Source organism: Petaurus breviceps, unplaced genomic scaffold (assembly GCF_028583685.1).
Source record: "Petaurus breviceps papuanus isolate PSGF00001 unplaced genomic scaffold, PetGlider_PUasm1.0 190, whole genome shotgun sequence".
NCBI lineage: Eukaryota > Metazoa > Chordata > Mammalia > Diprotodontia > Petauridae > Petaurus > Petaurus breviceps.
In genome coordinates, this window is record NW_027185810.1 from 9,903,949 (window position 1) to 9,917,438 (window position 13,490).

The window sequence follows — 13,490 nt, forward strand, 5'->3', positions numbered from 1 at the left end:
AAACTATCATAGTAAAAATTATTATTTAGCTTTCATTAGCACTGACCCAAAAAAATTCAGTCACATGAGCCATATGAAATAAATCTTTATCCATTTTTGATTTTGAAAATGATGATAGTTGACATGTATGTAGGCTTTAAGTTTATATTATGCTTAACCCTATTAGGTAGGTAGTACAAGTATTGTTATCCTGTTGGCTCAATAAGAAAACAGGTTCAGAAAAGCTAAATAATTTTACTACCAAATTATTGTAAAAATTCTATCTAGATCATTACTTTAGTGTTTTTTCACTATTAACACTGTGAATGAAGTTTACAGACATAAAAATATTTGTATGAGTTATCAGTTGGAATCTAATTTTAGCCAAGTTAGATTTTTTATTTTTTTGCTTTTTGGAGGGCAGTTGGGGTTAAGTGACTTGCCCAAAGTCACACAGCTGGCAAGTGTGTCAAGTGTCTGAGGCTGGATTTGAACTCAGGTCCTCCTGACTCTAGGGCTGGTACTCTATTCACTGCGCCACCTAGCCGCCCCAAGTTAGATTTTTTTTTTTTAAATAAGAATATCTCTTTGGAGTGAAATTATTTTATTGGAACCCTAATCTCCATTTATTTTTAGCCTTTTGTATCTTGTACTTTTTCTGCTCTGTCATCTTCCATTACTGTGGAACAAAGATCAGAATCCAGTTGTTGAGGTTTATCTATTGTGTGTGAGGTGGGGGGAGCAGAATATAGCTGCCCACTATAATTAAAGGCTAATTTATAATTACTTGTTAAATGATAATAAACTCTGGTAAGGAGACATGTTTATATACTTTTCCTTTGCACATTGGATCACATTCCTTCCAAAAGATTGGTTTGTTTTTTGCTAACAAAATGACCACCAAAAAGGAGTAATGGATAATCTAACGAAAAAAGTAGTTATAACAAAAACATTTTAATCTTTTTTTTATTTGAGTTTTGTTATAAAATTTTAAAAAAATTAAAATGTTTTAAGGTTTATTTTTAAATATCCTGCGTTTTTTGTTAACAAAAATTGTGATTCTATTTTCCTTATGTGTTTGGGTATGTATGTATGTATGCATATATGTACTTGTTATTTAAGTGGAAAGGATTTGCTTTTTTCTTTTCTAATTTTAAGCCTATGTTCTCTAGATCAGTCCTTTTCATTGAGCTCATCTCACCTCTGCTTCCTACTTTTGCTTTTCCCCCTTCTTTTAGTTTTTTTCTCATATTGATTCTTTAGGTTTCAGTGCACTGAAATGATCCATATAATGTACATTATATGTTCAGATATGTTCTTATGCATAAGAACAGATAATGTATATAGTTAAGTAGTATGACAATAACATTGCTCTAGCCTAATAGTCCCTTCATTCCAGTAGACAGGACTAATGACTAATGGGATGTCTCTTGAATACTACTTCTCTCAATTTAAGATGCTTTTTGCAACTGTGTATACCACATATGAGGACCTTAAGAATGCCTCATCTTGTAGTATAAAGGATTTTGTAGTCTGACCTTTCCTGACATTCTGTCTGTATTTCTTGACTCCTTGAAGATCTGATTCAGAAGTTGCCTCTTTAGAGGAACAGTCATCTTGGAAAGTAGTTATGCTGTGAAAGGGCATATTGACAAATATCCATTAATGGTCATGGTGTGCTTTTTAATTAAGCTTTAAATGAATTCATTGTACCAATTTCCAAGTTATGTGAAAATTTGTATATATGAATTAATAGAGTCCTAGAATCTGAAAGCTGGAAGGATTTCTGTAGAGAACAGATGTCATTTCCTGAATCTTGTCATCACACAAAAATGTTCTAAACTTTAATATTTGCGAACTGTGCAATCTCCTTATCTTATTACAGTCTGTTGTGATTCCATTTCTCCCTTGGTGTTGCAGCCCAGTCCTGAATTCCAGTATCTGAACTACTGAGTTGTCTCTCAGGCAATTACTTTTACACCATCTACTCTCTTCCTTTACCCGTCTTGATCCCTCCATGAACCATTTCATCTCTACACTGCATTCTTTTCTTGAGTCCATTGCCCTCTTTACTGTATTATCAATTTTTCCTTGCCAAGACTCACCATTGGATCACTCCCATCATTTGCTGCCTTTGCTCCTACATATGTGCTGCTGAATGTAGGTTGTCATGAAACCAGACTGACTGTGTCCTCTACAGATTTATGTTACATAACCTTAACTGGTTGCTGTAAGGCAATTCTATGCTGATTAACTCACTGTCCCACTCGCCACAGCAGCTCTTCCAAATCTTCCATCCCTCTCTAATTGTCCCATTGCTCTTCCTCCTCTGACCCTCTCAGCTGAAAACTTTCTCATATTTCACTGAAAAAATTGAAGTAATTTGTCAAGACTTCTCTCTTTTCCTCTCCTCTTCATCTTGTATCACCCAAATGCCTTCTGCCACTCTTTCCTCTTTTACCTGTCTCACAAGATGGGATTGTTCTTCTTGCCAGAGCAAACCCCTTTAGCAGCACAAGTGATCTCTTCTATCATGTCTTCTCCAGCAGCCTGTCCCCTTCATTATTCATCCTTTCACTTATTTTCAATATCTCACTTTCTACTTGATGCTTCCCTTGTGCCTGCAAATATGCCCATATCTGTCTTTCTCAAAGACCTTCACTTCATCTCTCCTCATCTCTCTTTCCTGATTTCCTTCAAATCTGAACTCAAATTCCATCTTTTACAGGAAGCCTTTCTTGGTGCTTCTTAATTAAGATTCCTTCCCTCTGCTGGTTATTTCCAGTATATCCTTATACCTGGCTTGTTTGTGAATGGTTGTTTGTATGTTGTCTCCCCCATCAGACTTTTATTTCCTTGAGGGCCAGGATAGTCTTTTAGAAATGTTTGCTGACTGACTATACCTTAAAAAGAATCCCTGTTACAACATTGCTGACAAGTGACCATCTACTTTCTACATGAAAACTTCAAATAAGGGGGTATCTAGTAATCTGGAGACAAAAATTATCAGAACTCTATATAAAAGACTTCCCAGGAGTTGAAATTTACCATGGTAGTACTACAAAGAATCATAGAATTTTTTAAACCAGAAAGGACTCCTAATGGAGGTCATATATTTTTTTTAATTTGATTGATATCTCCTATCATTACATCTTATAAATTTCCCAATTCTTTTATTCTTTCCCTCATGGTTAGCTGTTACTATATTATAAAAAAGAGAAGAAAAATATGTCATTCATCAAATCCAGTAAACACATCAGAAAATTCAGGCATTTTGTTCACTGTTTCTGTCCCAGAGTCTCTTGCCATTGCAAATTAAGTGGGGAGGTGCTTTATTATACTTCTTCTTTGAGGCAGATATATTTATTATTATTTCTTAGGATTCAGTTTTTATCCTTTTGCTTTGCATTGTTGTAGTCATATTATTATTTGCTTGGTTCTGCTTACTTCACTTTGCATTAGTTAATATAAATCTTTCCATGCATTTCCTTTATTCAACCTTTTGTTTAATAGCACAGTAATTGTACTATGAGAAGTTTGATTGCTTCATTGTCCCATGATTTGTTTAGCCAGGCTTCTACTTTGTTCTAGTTCTTTGTTATAATTAAAAGTGCTACAAATATTTTGATTTACATGGGGTCTTCCTTTTTTATCTCTGACCACCCTGTGGTATATGCTAAGCAGTGGGATCTTTGGGTCAGAGATATGGGCATGTTACATATTATCTTTACATAATTCCAAATAATTGCTTTCCATAATGATTATACCAATTCACAGAATGAACAGAAATGCTCAGCTTTCCATAACCCCTCCAACATTGACTCTTTATGTAGTCAGTGTTTTGTCATCTTTGCCAGTTTGCAGTGTATGAGTTCTTTGGATTTGCATTTTTCTTATTAGCAAGGATTTCAAGCAGATCAAATAAGGAGATTTCAGAGTTCATGAATATAGAAGTGTTGAACATTTTTGGATGCTAGAAGATTCAGGGGATGACCATCTGCTGTCTGAGGAGATTCCTTCCAGCTTTCAAATTTGGGAATCCTATTGTCATATATACAAATGTAGTTGTTAATAGAATGTAATACTTCTCTTGAAAATTGTTCATATCCTTTCATCATTTATCTATTGAGGAATAGCCTTTGGCATTGTACAAATATGTGAAATGACGTGTCCACTAACTGTAGATGTGTCCCAAAACGCTGTTTTGGGTTCTTTTCCCTTTTCTCTATACAGTCTCTCCCAGATGTTGGACAGCTAGTTGGCACAGAAGACAGAAACTTGGAGGATTTTGAGTCAGTATAACCTATATTTGAAATCTGACCTAAACACCCCTTGGCTTTGTGACTTTGGGCAAGCCACTGCCTCTGTTTCCTCATCTGTAAAATGGTGATAATGATAGCATCTTCCTCCTAAGGTTCTTGTGAGGATACAGTGAAATCATCTCATATATGTAAAACCCTTTGCAAACCTTCAAGTGCTATATAAATGCCACCTGGTGTAATTATTGTTGTTATTATATTCAATTCTTGTCTCTCTATTTGACTCTAGTCTTATATTATTCATTGTCTTTTGGACATTTCCAGTTTGATGTGTTTCTAATTTCAAACTTTTCAAAACAAAATTCATTATCTTTCCCCAAAAATCTCACCCGTCTTCCAAAACCTGTCATTGTTGAAGGCACTAACATGATGTTTTTAGGATAGTTTGTAATTATTTCCAGTAGCACATCATGCTTTATTATTTTGTTGTTGCTATTTAGGAATGTTGTTGATTTTTGTAGGTTTATTTTAATTCTTGTTATTTACTGAAGCTATTGTCTCAGTTTCTTTGCATCTCTGAGATTTTCTAAGTAGATCATCAAATCTTTTCAGCAAATAGGGATAAATTTGTCTCCTTTTTGCCTATTTTTATACCTTTAATTAATTTTTCTTGTTTTATAGCTATTGCTAACATTTTAGAAACTTTTCCAAATAATACCGGGGAAAGAAGGCCTCCTTAACTTTATGCTATTTTAATTGGGAAAGGTCCTAGTATTTCCCCATTGCTTATGATCCTGGATTTTGGTTTTAGATATATACTTTTTTAATATTTAAAAGTTCATTCTACACTTTTGCTTTGTAGGGTTTTTTTTTTAAACATAAATTAGGATTATATTTTATCAAAGTTTTGTTCTGCATCTACTAATATAATCATGTGCTTTTGAATGTTTTTATTTTTAACATGATTAATTATATTAATTATTTTTCTAATGCTCAGCCATCCTTGCATTCTTGGTATAAATCCAACTTTGTCATAGTGAAAGTTTTTCTTAAACTGCACTAATATTTTGGCAGACTTTATTTAAGTTTTTGAATGAATATTCATTATTATATTTCTCTTTTAGTATTTTTCTTTAGGTATTAACATTATATTTGAATCATAAATAGCATTTGATAGAATATCTTCTTTTACATTTGTTGAGATAATATGTGTAACCAAAGGTTCCCTCTCACCCTGTGGTTTTTCCTAGTTCAATTTTTTTTTCTTTCTGAAATTGGATTATGGTCTTTACTTGGTGTTTTTTTGACTTAGGCTGTTACACTTTTATATGTAATACTTTATTTCAGTTCTCAGTTTTGTTGGTTCATACCTTTTCATAGTCGGTGCTAACAGTCCTTTTTATTTCTCATCTGTTTTGTTAATTTTAATTTTATTTCTTTAATTTTCCTCTCAATCAAATTAATTAAAATTTTATCAATTTTGTCAGTCTCTTCAAAGAACCAACTTTTAGTTTTATTTATTAATTCTATGATCTTTTTGTTTTCCAAATCTAATTTGCAGATTTTTGTCTTTTGTGCTTATTTTGGGCCATCTGGCCTCTTAAATACTTTGTCTTATTTTTGTTTTCACCTTTTCAATAGTGCCTTTTAAAAATAGGTTCTGCTCACTTCCCTTCCCTTTAGATACAGTATACTTAACAAAATGTTTGCTATTGGGAACTGTACCCAGCAAGCACAAACCAAGACTCAGAACTGCTTCTTGGGAAACTGCCAGTCATCCATACCAGTCAAAGAAGTATTAAAAATATCCAATGGTAGATTATTTACAGCAACCAAGGCTTTCTGCTGATCCTTGCTCTCTATACTAGGAGTTTTCAGCTCCCAGATTTTTTGTACATGTTACACTAAAAGTCTTAATATGGTTTTAACTTTTTAAAATGTGTATTTCCTTTCAGACACACACCCTTTCTTGATTATAGCTGAGCCTTTCCTGGTTATTTGCTTTACATCATCCTTACAGCTCTTTGGTGACCCATCTCGTTGCATTTTTGTGTTTGAATTTCTGTGTTCCACATTTGAGTTCAGGCCTAGCCATACTTCCTGAAAAACTAGGCCCTGTTTATGTATAAAGGAATCAAACTTCCCAGAGGACAGAGCTAGGAGCAGAGATGCAGATTTTGATAGGATGTAAGGAAAAACTTCTGAATATTGAGAATTGTGCAAAAATTGAGTTCCCTCTCATTGGAGGGACTTAAGCAAAGAATGGATGACCGCACTGTCAGGTATGTTGTAAAAGGGTTTATTTTTCTGATGTGCATTGGACTAAGTTGACCCTATAATTCTTTGTAACTCTGAATTTCTGTCATTCTGTGATTTTCAACTGTCCACCTTTCCTGGAAAACTAAATCAGGTAACAGACCTCTTATGGATACATTTTAATCCACTGGAAGTAAGGCATAATACTTTACTGAGAGTAATGGAGTAGGGGCCTGAGAAGAAGCCCTCAGGGCTAAGGTTCAGATCACAGTCACCAGACAGATTCTTCCGTGCCTCAGTCAGGGCCAGTGTTGGCTGGGGTTAGAATAGGAGACAGCTGAATTCAGCTTAGCCCCACTAGAGCAGCATTGCTGTGTCTCAAAAGAAATCCTTTGATCTTTGCTTTGTAGCATGTTGTGAACATCAGTCATTAAACGGTGATGTGACTGCAAGGGCTTATGGAATTTTTCCTCTTTACTGTTGCTTTAGATTGCTGTCCCCCTGAGTGGCAGTTTCAGGTCCTTGCTCTCCTTATATGAGCTATGTCAATTTATTCTAATTTCAGCTACCTAAATTCTAATTATTATACTTTACCTAGCAGGATTGTTGTGAGGAAAGGACTTTGTAAACAGTAAAGCATTATGTAGATGGGAACTAATATTAAAATTCTTTTTGAGTCTGGGTTATATCTTCTTCCCTACTATTTTCTGTCATTTCTACTGTTATTCATATGCATACCTTAAATAGCAGCCCCTGCTTTTCCCACACCCTCTACTTAATCTTATTCATCTCTTCAAGTCATTCCATTTCCACTGGCCTTTCTAATTTGCTCCTTCTGATTTGCTGCTATTAGTTTGAAAACTAAGTTATTAAAATTGTGTCCAAAATGGGTTAGTAGGCTTTGCATAATAGTGTTGATTTGCATCTTAGTAAGTAAGTTATTTGAGCTTCAATATATGGATTTTGTTTCTTCTATTTTGTATGAATATAGCCCTTTTTTTCTTAGACTTTGCCTCTATGTTCCTCAGAGATGAGTGACCTTCACCTAAGTGAAGTATATAATCCTCAAAAAAATAACACTGCTTACTACTTGTTAATATCCCTCTCCAGGGCAGTAAGAAATGTAATAAGAAATTTACTTTTGTACTTTTTCTCCTACTTTCTCAGAATGAGAGCTTTTTGTTATTTTTAATGCCCTAGATCATTTAATCAACTTTCAACAGTTCAGTGAACCAGTATTTGCTAAGCTTCCACTAAATATAAAATATCATATTGGGAACTAGGAAGAAAACAGAAGAATATAACTCATAAACTCAATTTTAGGGGCAAAAAGTACTATAGCATTTATGGAATAATAATTTTAAGAAGATATGTTTTAAAATTTCTTTTATTTACATTATTTAATATTATATATTATTTTTAAAATATTTTAAAAATATTATTGATTATGTAATTTGTTTTAATATTACCTGCATTTCCCAAAATATTCCTTCCCACAGAGCCATTTTGTATAACAAAAAATTTAAGAGAAGCCAAAAACATCACTAGCAAAGCTAGGCAACACCTTAACCAACTCTGACATATGCAATGTTCCACACCTGGAGTTCCCTGAACTTTGCAGTAATGCATTCTCACATCTCTTTAAAGGAGAGATTGGATTTGATGCCAGAAATATAGTGTTACCAAATTAGATCTTATCCTGATGGCCAAAGGATAAGGTCATCTTTTTCTGCTAGGCTTGAATTGGCAAGAGACAGGTCTCTTGAAATCCACTGGTTTTGTATTGCATATGCATTCCCCTATTTCATCTTGCCTCCTATATACCAAACATTTTAACAGCCTTGATCTCAGAGTCATCAAGACAGTTATTCCTGTTGTTGCTGATTTACTGCTACAGCTGCTTCCTCTTTATGTGATTTAATTTGAAGTTTCAGCCCACCAGGGGGCTATTGGTCCCCACCTAGGCTGCTTTTTAAACTGGCTGCTGTTTTCTGTAGAGATGTTATTTCCATTCCTATTCATAGTGATTTTCCCCCTTCTATATTCATCTAGCAACAGCAAGGCAGTTTTCCAGCAGTCCTGTCTCTACATAAGGCATAACATAGAACCATTTGGATGGAAAAATTATAAATTAAAATTATTCTATTTCTTTTAAAATATTCATATTGTGTTGCTCAAATGCCAGTAACTGGAAAATTGTGGATAATGTCCTGTTTTTGTAACCTCTTTCAGTGTTTTTAAATCCATTTTTATTGTTACTTAGACATGCCTTTTCCATTGAATGGACTTTGTGATAGATAACATTTAAAAATTGTCCTTTATGTTTCCAGTGTCTGGCAGGACATGTCCTGTTAATATTGTCCTATATAATTTTTTTTTTAAAGTAACACTAAGCAGAAGCCAGGCTTTAAAAAAATAATTTTCTGGTAAAGAAAATATTTCTGATTAAACGGCTAGAAATAGTCTATAGACATGTTGAGATTGTTCTTTGGAGGTTAGAATTTGATGTGATAAGTGGAGATAATTCAAGGTTTGTCTTTTGCTACCAAATCTTCAGTACTCAGCTGTGAAGAGCAATCCATGCCCTCAAGAAAGCTGCTGATTTTCAAGGCTTAAAATGTTCCTCAGAAGTTCTGAGTTACTCTCTTCTGTTCTCAATTCCAGGTCATCACTGTGCCTATGGTTTTTATGAACTCACAAAAATTCTGTTCATCAATTAAGTGGAGAAAACATTTGATTAGAATATGAAAAGTACTAGTTAATTAAAAAGTTTTAAAGTGAGTTTTTTTTGGGAGGGGGGGATTTGTAATGTTCAAAGGCAGACAAATACTTAGTACTTACCCAGAGAGAAATGCTGTACATGAGGATGACCTGGTGAAAGAAAATGAAATGCTTTTAGTAACATAAATGTTTATGTTCATGTTCTCTTCCCTTCCCTCCCCCCCAATAGGAATTGTGATTATAACATCTTAGCATATGTTCATTATTGTTCCACCCACCACCATGGAACTAATTAAAGAATGTGTGCCTTCATTTTGCTTGTCAGTTTCTCTTTTCAAACTTCATATAAAGAACCATGTGCTTTGTACATTGTGTTTGCCATCTTAGATGGCCAGGAGAATTTAAACTTTGTGTTTTTGTAATTCATCCAGTTGAAGTGACTTTTAAACTATAAATAATTCAAATACACATGCATACCCATGCAACTTTAATAATACTTATTAAAGCAGATTTTCTGAATTTTTTGTTTGTTAAAAAAATCCTATAATACCACTATTTTTTGATACTCAATTACACTGTAAATTTTGTACATTTAAAATTTAAAAATTAAATTACTATAGGGACCCTTTTGTTAATTCTATTTTAATAATTTCAAATGTCATTAAGGAGTAGCCTAATCTTTTCCCCACCCCTGCCCCTCCCCCCATTTTGATGGGAGGATGTTTTTGCAAGCTGTAATGTTCAAGGTCAGAATTCTTTATAACAAAAAAAACCAAACAAACCCCAAATACACTATTTCCTATGCTCTGATTGATGGAAAATAGGATGTAAGCTGTCAGGAAGCAGGTTTTCCAACATAGCCACTTAGTTTGCAACTGCAACTAACCTTTTGAATGTAATTGTTTAATACAGTGCTCTTAATTGAATAAAGGATGCAGATTAGAATAGTTAGTACAGGACAAATGGGTATCCTTATCTTTAACAGTTGGTTTGTTAGGTCTTTAACTACTCTCGACTTTTTTCCTAAGGTTGACTAACTGATTAGTCAGTTAGTTCCTGATAGTATCTATTTCCCTGGGCTGCTAGCTTCAGTAGCATTGCCCTTGAAGTTCAATAAAATAGGTCTTCTCTGAAGTGTGACTAGTCCTGATCGAAATGCATTGGAAGAAGCACAGTTGTACTGATTGACTGTGAATGTTAATCACTCTACAGAACATAGTGATAATTTATAGTATTGTTGTAGCACTGTGGTGTTCATAAAATGAATTTAATAACCCAAGGCTACCCATGGGATTAGCTGTATTTTCTCTGCAACTGAATACCCAGACTAGCTGCATAATAATCTTGAGAAATACAGAACTAAAAAGAGTTAGCGGCTGTATTATAAAGTAAACAGCTCTGCAATGGATTTGTTAATGTTCTCATTTTTTTCACAGAGGGTGTCTGTGAGATATGGCTGACCAGTGAAGACACAGGGGCTTATGGCAGAGATATTGGCACTGACCTCCCTACACTGCTGTGGAAACTAGTTGAAGTGATTCCTGAGGGAGCTATGCTGAGACTTGGCATGACAAATCCTCCCTATATTTTAGAGCATCTGGAGGTAAGAAAAAAGGTATCGTTAACATACTGACACAGACATTAACCATTCAAAACAATGGAGCATCTTCAGTATATTGATTGAAGCTTCATTTAAAACCTTTTTAGATTGGGTAGTCCTTGATTGCCAGTTGTGAATTTAGGGGATTCCTAAGCCCCTTCACCATCCAACTGATTGCTTTATTTTTGCTTCCTCGACATGTCAAGATTTTTTTTCACTTAACCTTTTCTCACTTTGTTTTATTTGTTCTTTAGAGTTTCACAACCTTACACCTATCTTTAGACCACATGCCCACATTTTGAGTCATCAAATTAGACTGCCAGTCATTTGAATTCATTTTATGATTAATCATGACTGACTTGACATCCAAGTAAATGTTGCCCCCTCCAGTAGAGTGTAATCTCCTTGAGTGCAAAGACTATTTTTTTATATGCCTAACTTTTAGCTATCGTGAGTTAGTCATCTAGAAAAGCTCTCTTGATTCAGCTTCTAAAATCAGGAGAATTATGTTAATCATTTACTAAATAGTTATTGAATTTAACGGTATTGATCACAAAACTACAAAGGGACTTTTAAAAATTAAAAAAAAAGTTACTCAACTTAGTTGAAAATCTCATTTCTTGGATGATATTTTTCATTTATTAAAGACCTGTGTATCACTAGTGCTTTGCCTAGATTTATATATTTTCATACTAGAATATACAGATCTGCCTTTAAGAAATTATCAGACTTTTTTCTACATTCAAGGAAATAAGGAAAGGATTAACATCAGAGGTCTTCAACATTTTAATGAAGAGAGAAAAACTTTTAGGTTCTTTGAATCTTTGAAATTACTTCAGAGAAGTATGAATCTGATAGTAGTTGTGTGGCTGGTTCCAGGAACAGGGGCCAGAATGACAGCTACTTTCTACATCTATGTAGCCTCCCCCTTCCTTTATTAGAAATGCTCTTGAGATACAGGGAATTGGCTGTGGTCCTGAGAGGAAATGCAAAAGTTTTCATCCATTTGGGTTCTTAGGTTTTCACCGTTAATTAACGAATGAATAAAAGTAATTTGTATTTTGTTGCCATTATAATAGAAATAAAATTAATTTGGGATCTGGCAGTATATTTTTATCACTTGCCAAGAGGAAGCTTAATAAGTATTGTGTGACCAGTCCCATTTATTTCATAGAAATAGAATTAAATTAATATTCAAAGGATCTATAATTTTGTTAGCATTGGGAATTCCAAGTATGAGAACTCAGAACTCCTTTCATTGCTACAATCCATGTGTGAGTTAGTAGTAGAAAAGTCACAGGAACTTTCCTAAAACACTGTTTTGTCATTTGCTCAGTGTCACATATTTAATAGTTTTATAAGCTTTTTCTAATTCTAAGTACAGCATTCCATACACTATGTTGAGTATGAGACAGTTACTCTGCGTGAGACCACTAGGTAGTTCAGAACATAGATGGCTCAATTTGGAATCAGGGAGACCTGAATTCAGGTTCCACTTCAGACACTTACTAGCTATGTGACCCTGGTCAAGTCACTTAACCTCAGTCAGTATGTTTCCACATCTGTATAAATGAGTATGGTGACTTTCAGAAATTTAATTTTTTAGGAATATTATTTAAATATTTAATTAAGGGTACTTTATGCATTTTGTTTTAGAAAAATAAAATTTAGAATAATGTGAAAAAATTATCTCAATTCTCATCTAACTCAAATTCTGTGATTCTCTAAGTATAGTTGTTTTCTTAATGCTTATTAATATATTTCAAATTTAGTTTTATGAATATCTATTAGATTCCGTGAAAATTATTATAAAATATAGAACTTAAGAAAATAGAACTAGCATTCTCACAAGGGCATTATAAAATACATATTTCTATTTTGATGTGACAAATCTTGCTAGATTTATCTTGCAGATGAATAAATTATCTTTTGAATCTCAAGTTGGTAATTTGGAAATGTTAAATAATACTTTACTATTAAATCTATACAAGGTTTAAAGTTGAATTTAAGATAATTTAAGAGAAGCACGAACCCTCTCAGAAACATGTTCTTTTAGTAGAAATCCAGACACAGGCTTCAAGAAAAATTAAAAGCTGTGATAGCTGCAGGTTACCTGTCCCTTTAGATGCATATATGCATGGGGGAAAAAAGTATCCATAAAACTGTAATGCAAAAAGCACACTCTCCTTTTGAAGATTTAATTTTAAATCAAGTGAAGATCATTCATGAAAGTAGTCTCTTGTTTCTGCTTTGTGTTAAATATATTATTTCAATAGTTTAATTTACTGAAAAAAGGAAATACTCATAACTTTTGATTAATCAGATACCATGATGACCAGTTAGTGTCACTGGGACAAGTATAGGTATTCCAGGGATATTTTTGAACTTAAGAAAGGCAGCTTACTGTAGTGGAAGGAGTTGGACTTGGAGAAAGAGGCCCTGGGTTCAAATTTTGGTCTGGCTTTTAATTGATGTTAGGTCAAGGGGTTAGGATCAAAGTTCAATACGTTGGCAAGGAAAAGGATTAAGACCAGAGTGAGGGAACATATAGTGGGAAAAGATGTCTGGATGACATGAGGTAAGAAGAGAAAAAAAGTAACCTTTCAGCAAATGGAAATGGATTGTGTATGTGTGTGTGTGTGTGTGTGTGTGTGTGTGTGTGTGTGTGTGTGTGT

At 33.9% G+C, this 13,490-nt stretch overlaps 1 protein-coding gene across 2 annotated transcripts in view; it reads left to right on the forward strand.

Moving 5' to 3' along the window:
* The window catches only part of CDKAL1 (CDK5 regulatory subunit associated protein 1 like 1), a 704,048-nt gene that overhangs the window by 400,100 nt on the left and 290,458 nt on the right, over positions 1-13,490 (forward strand). Inside the window, exon 10 of one of the 2 annotated variants that reach the window (XM_069092496.1) lies at positions 10,652-10,830. In XM_069092496.1, the coding sequence (XP_068948597.1) occupies positions 10,652-10,830 (179 nt within the window). The remainder of the gene's footprint in view (positions 1-10,651; positions 10,831-13,490) is intronic. The other variant, XM_069092497.1, reaches the window with a different exon arrangement.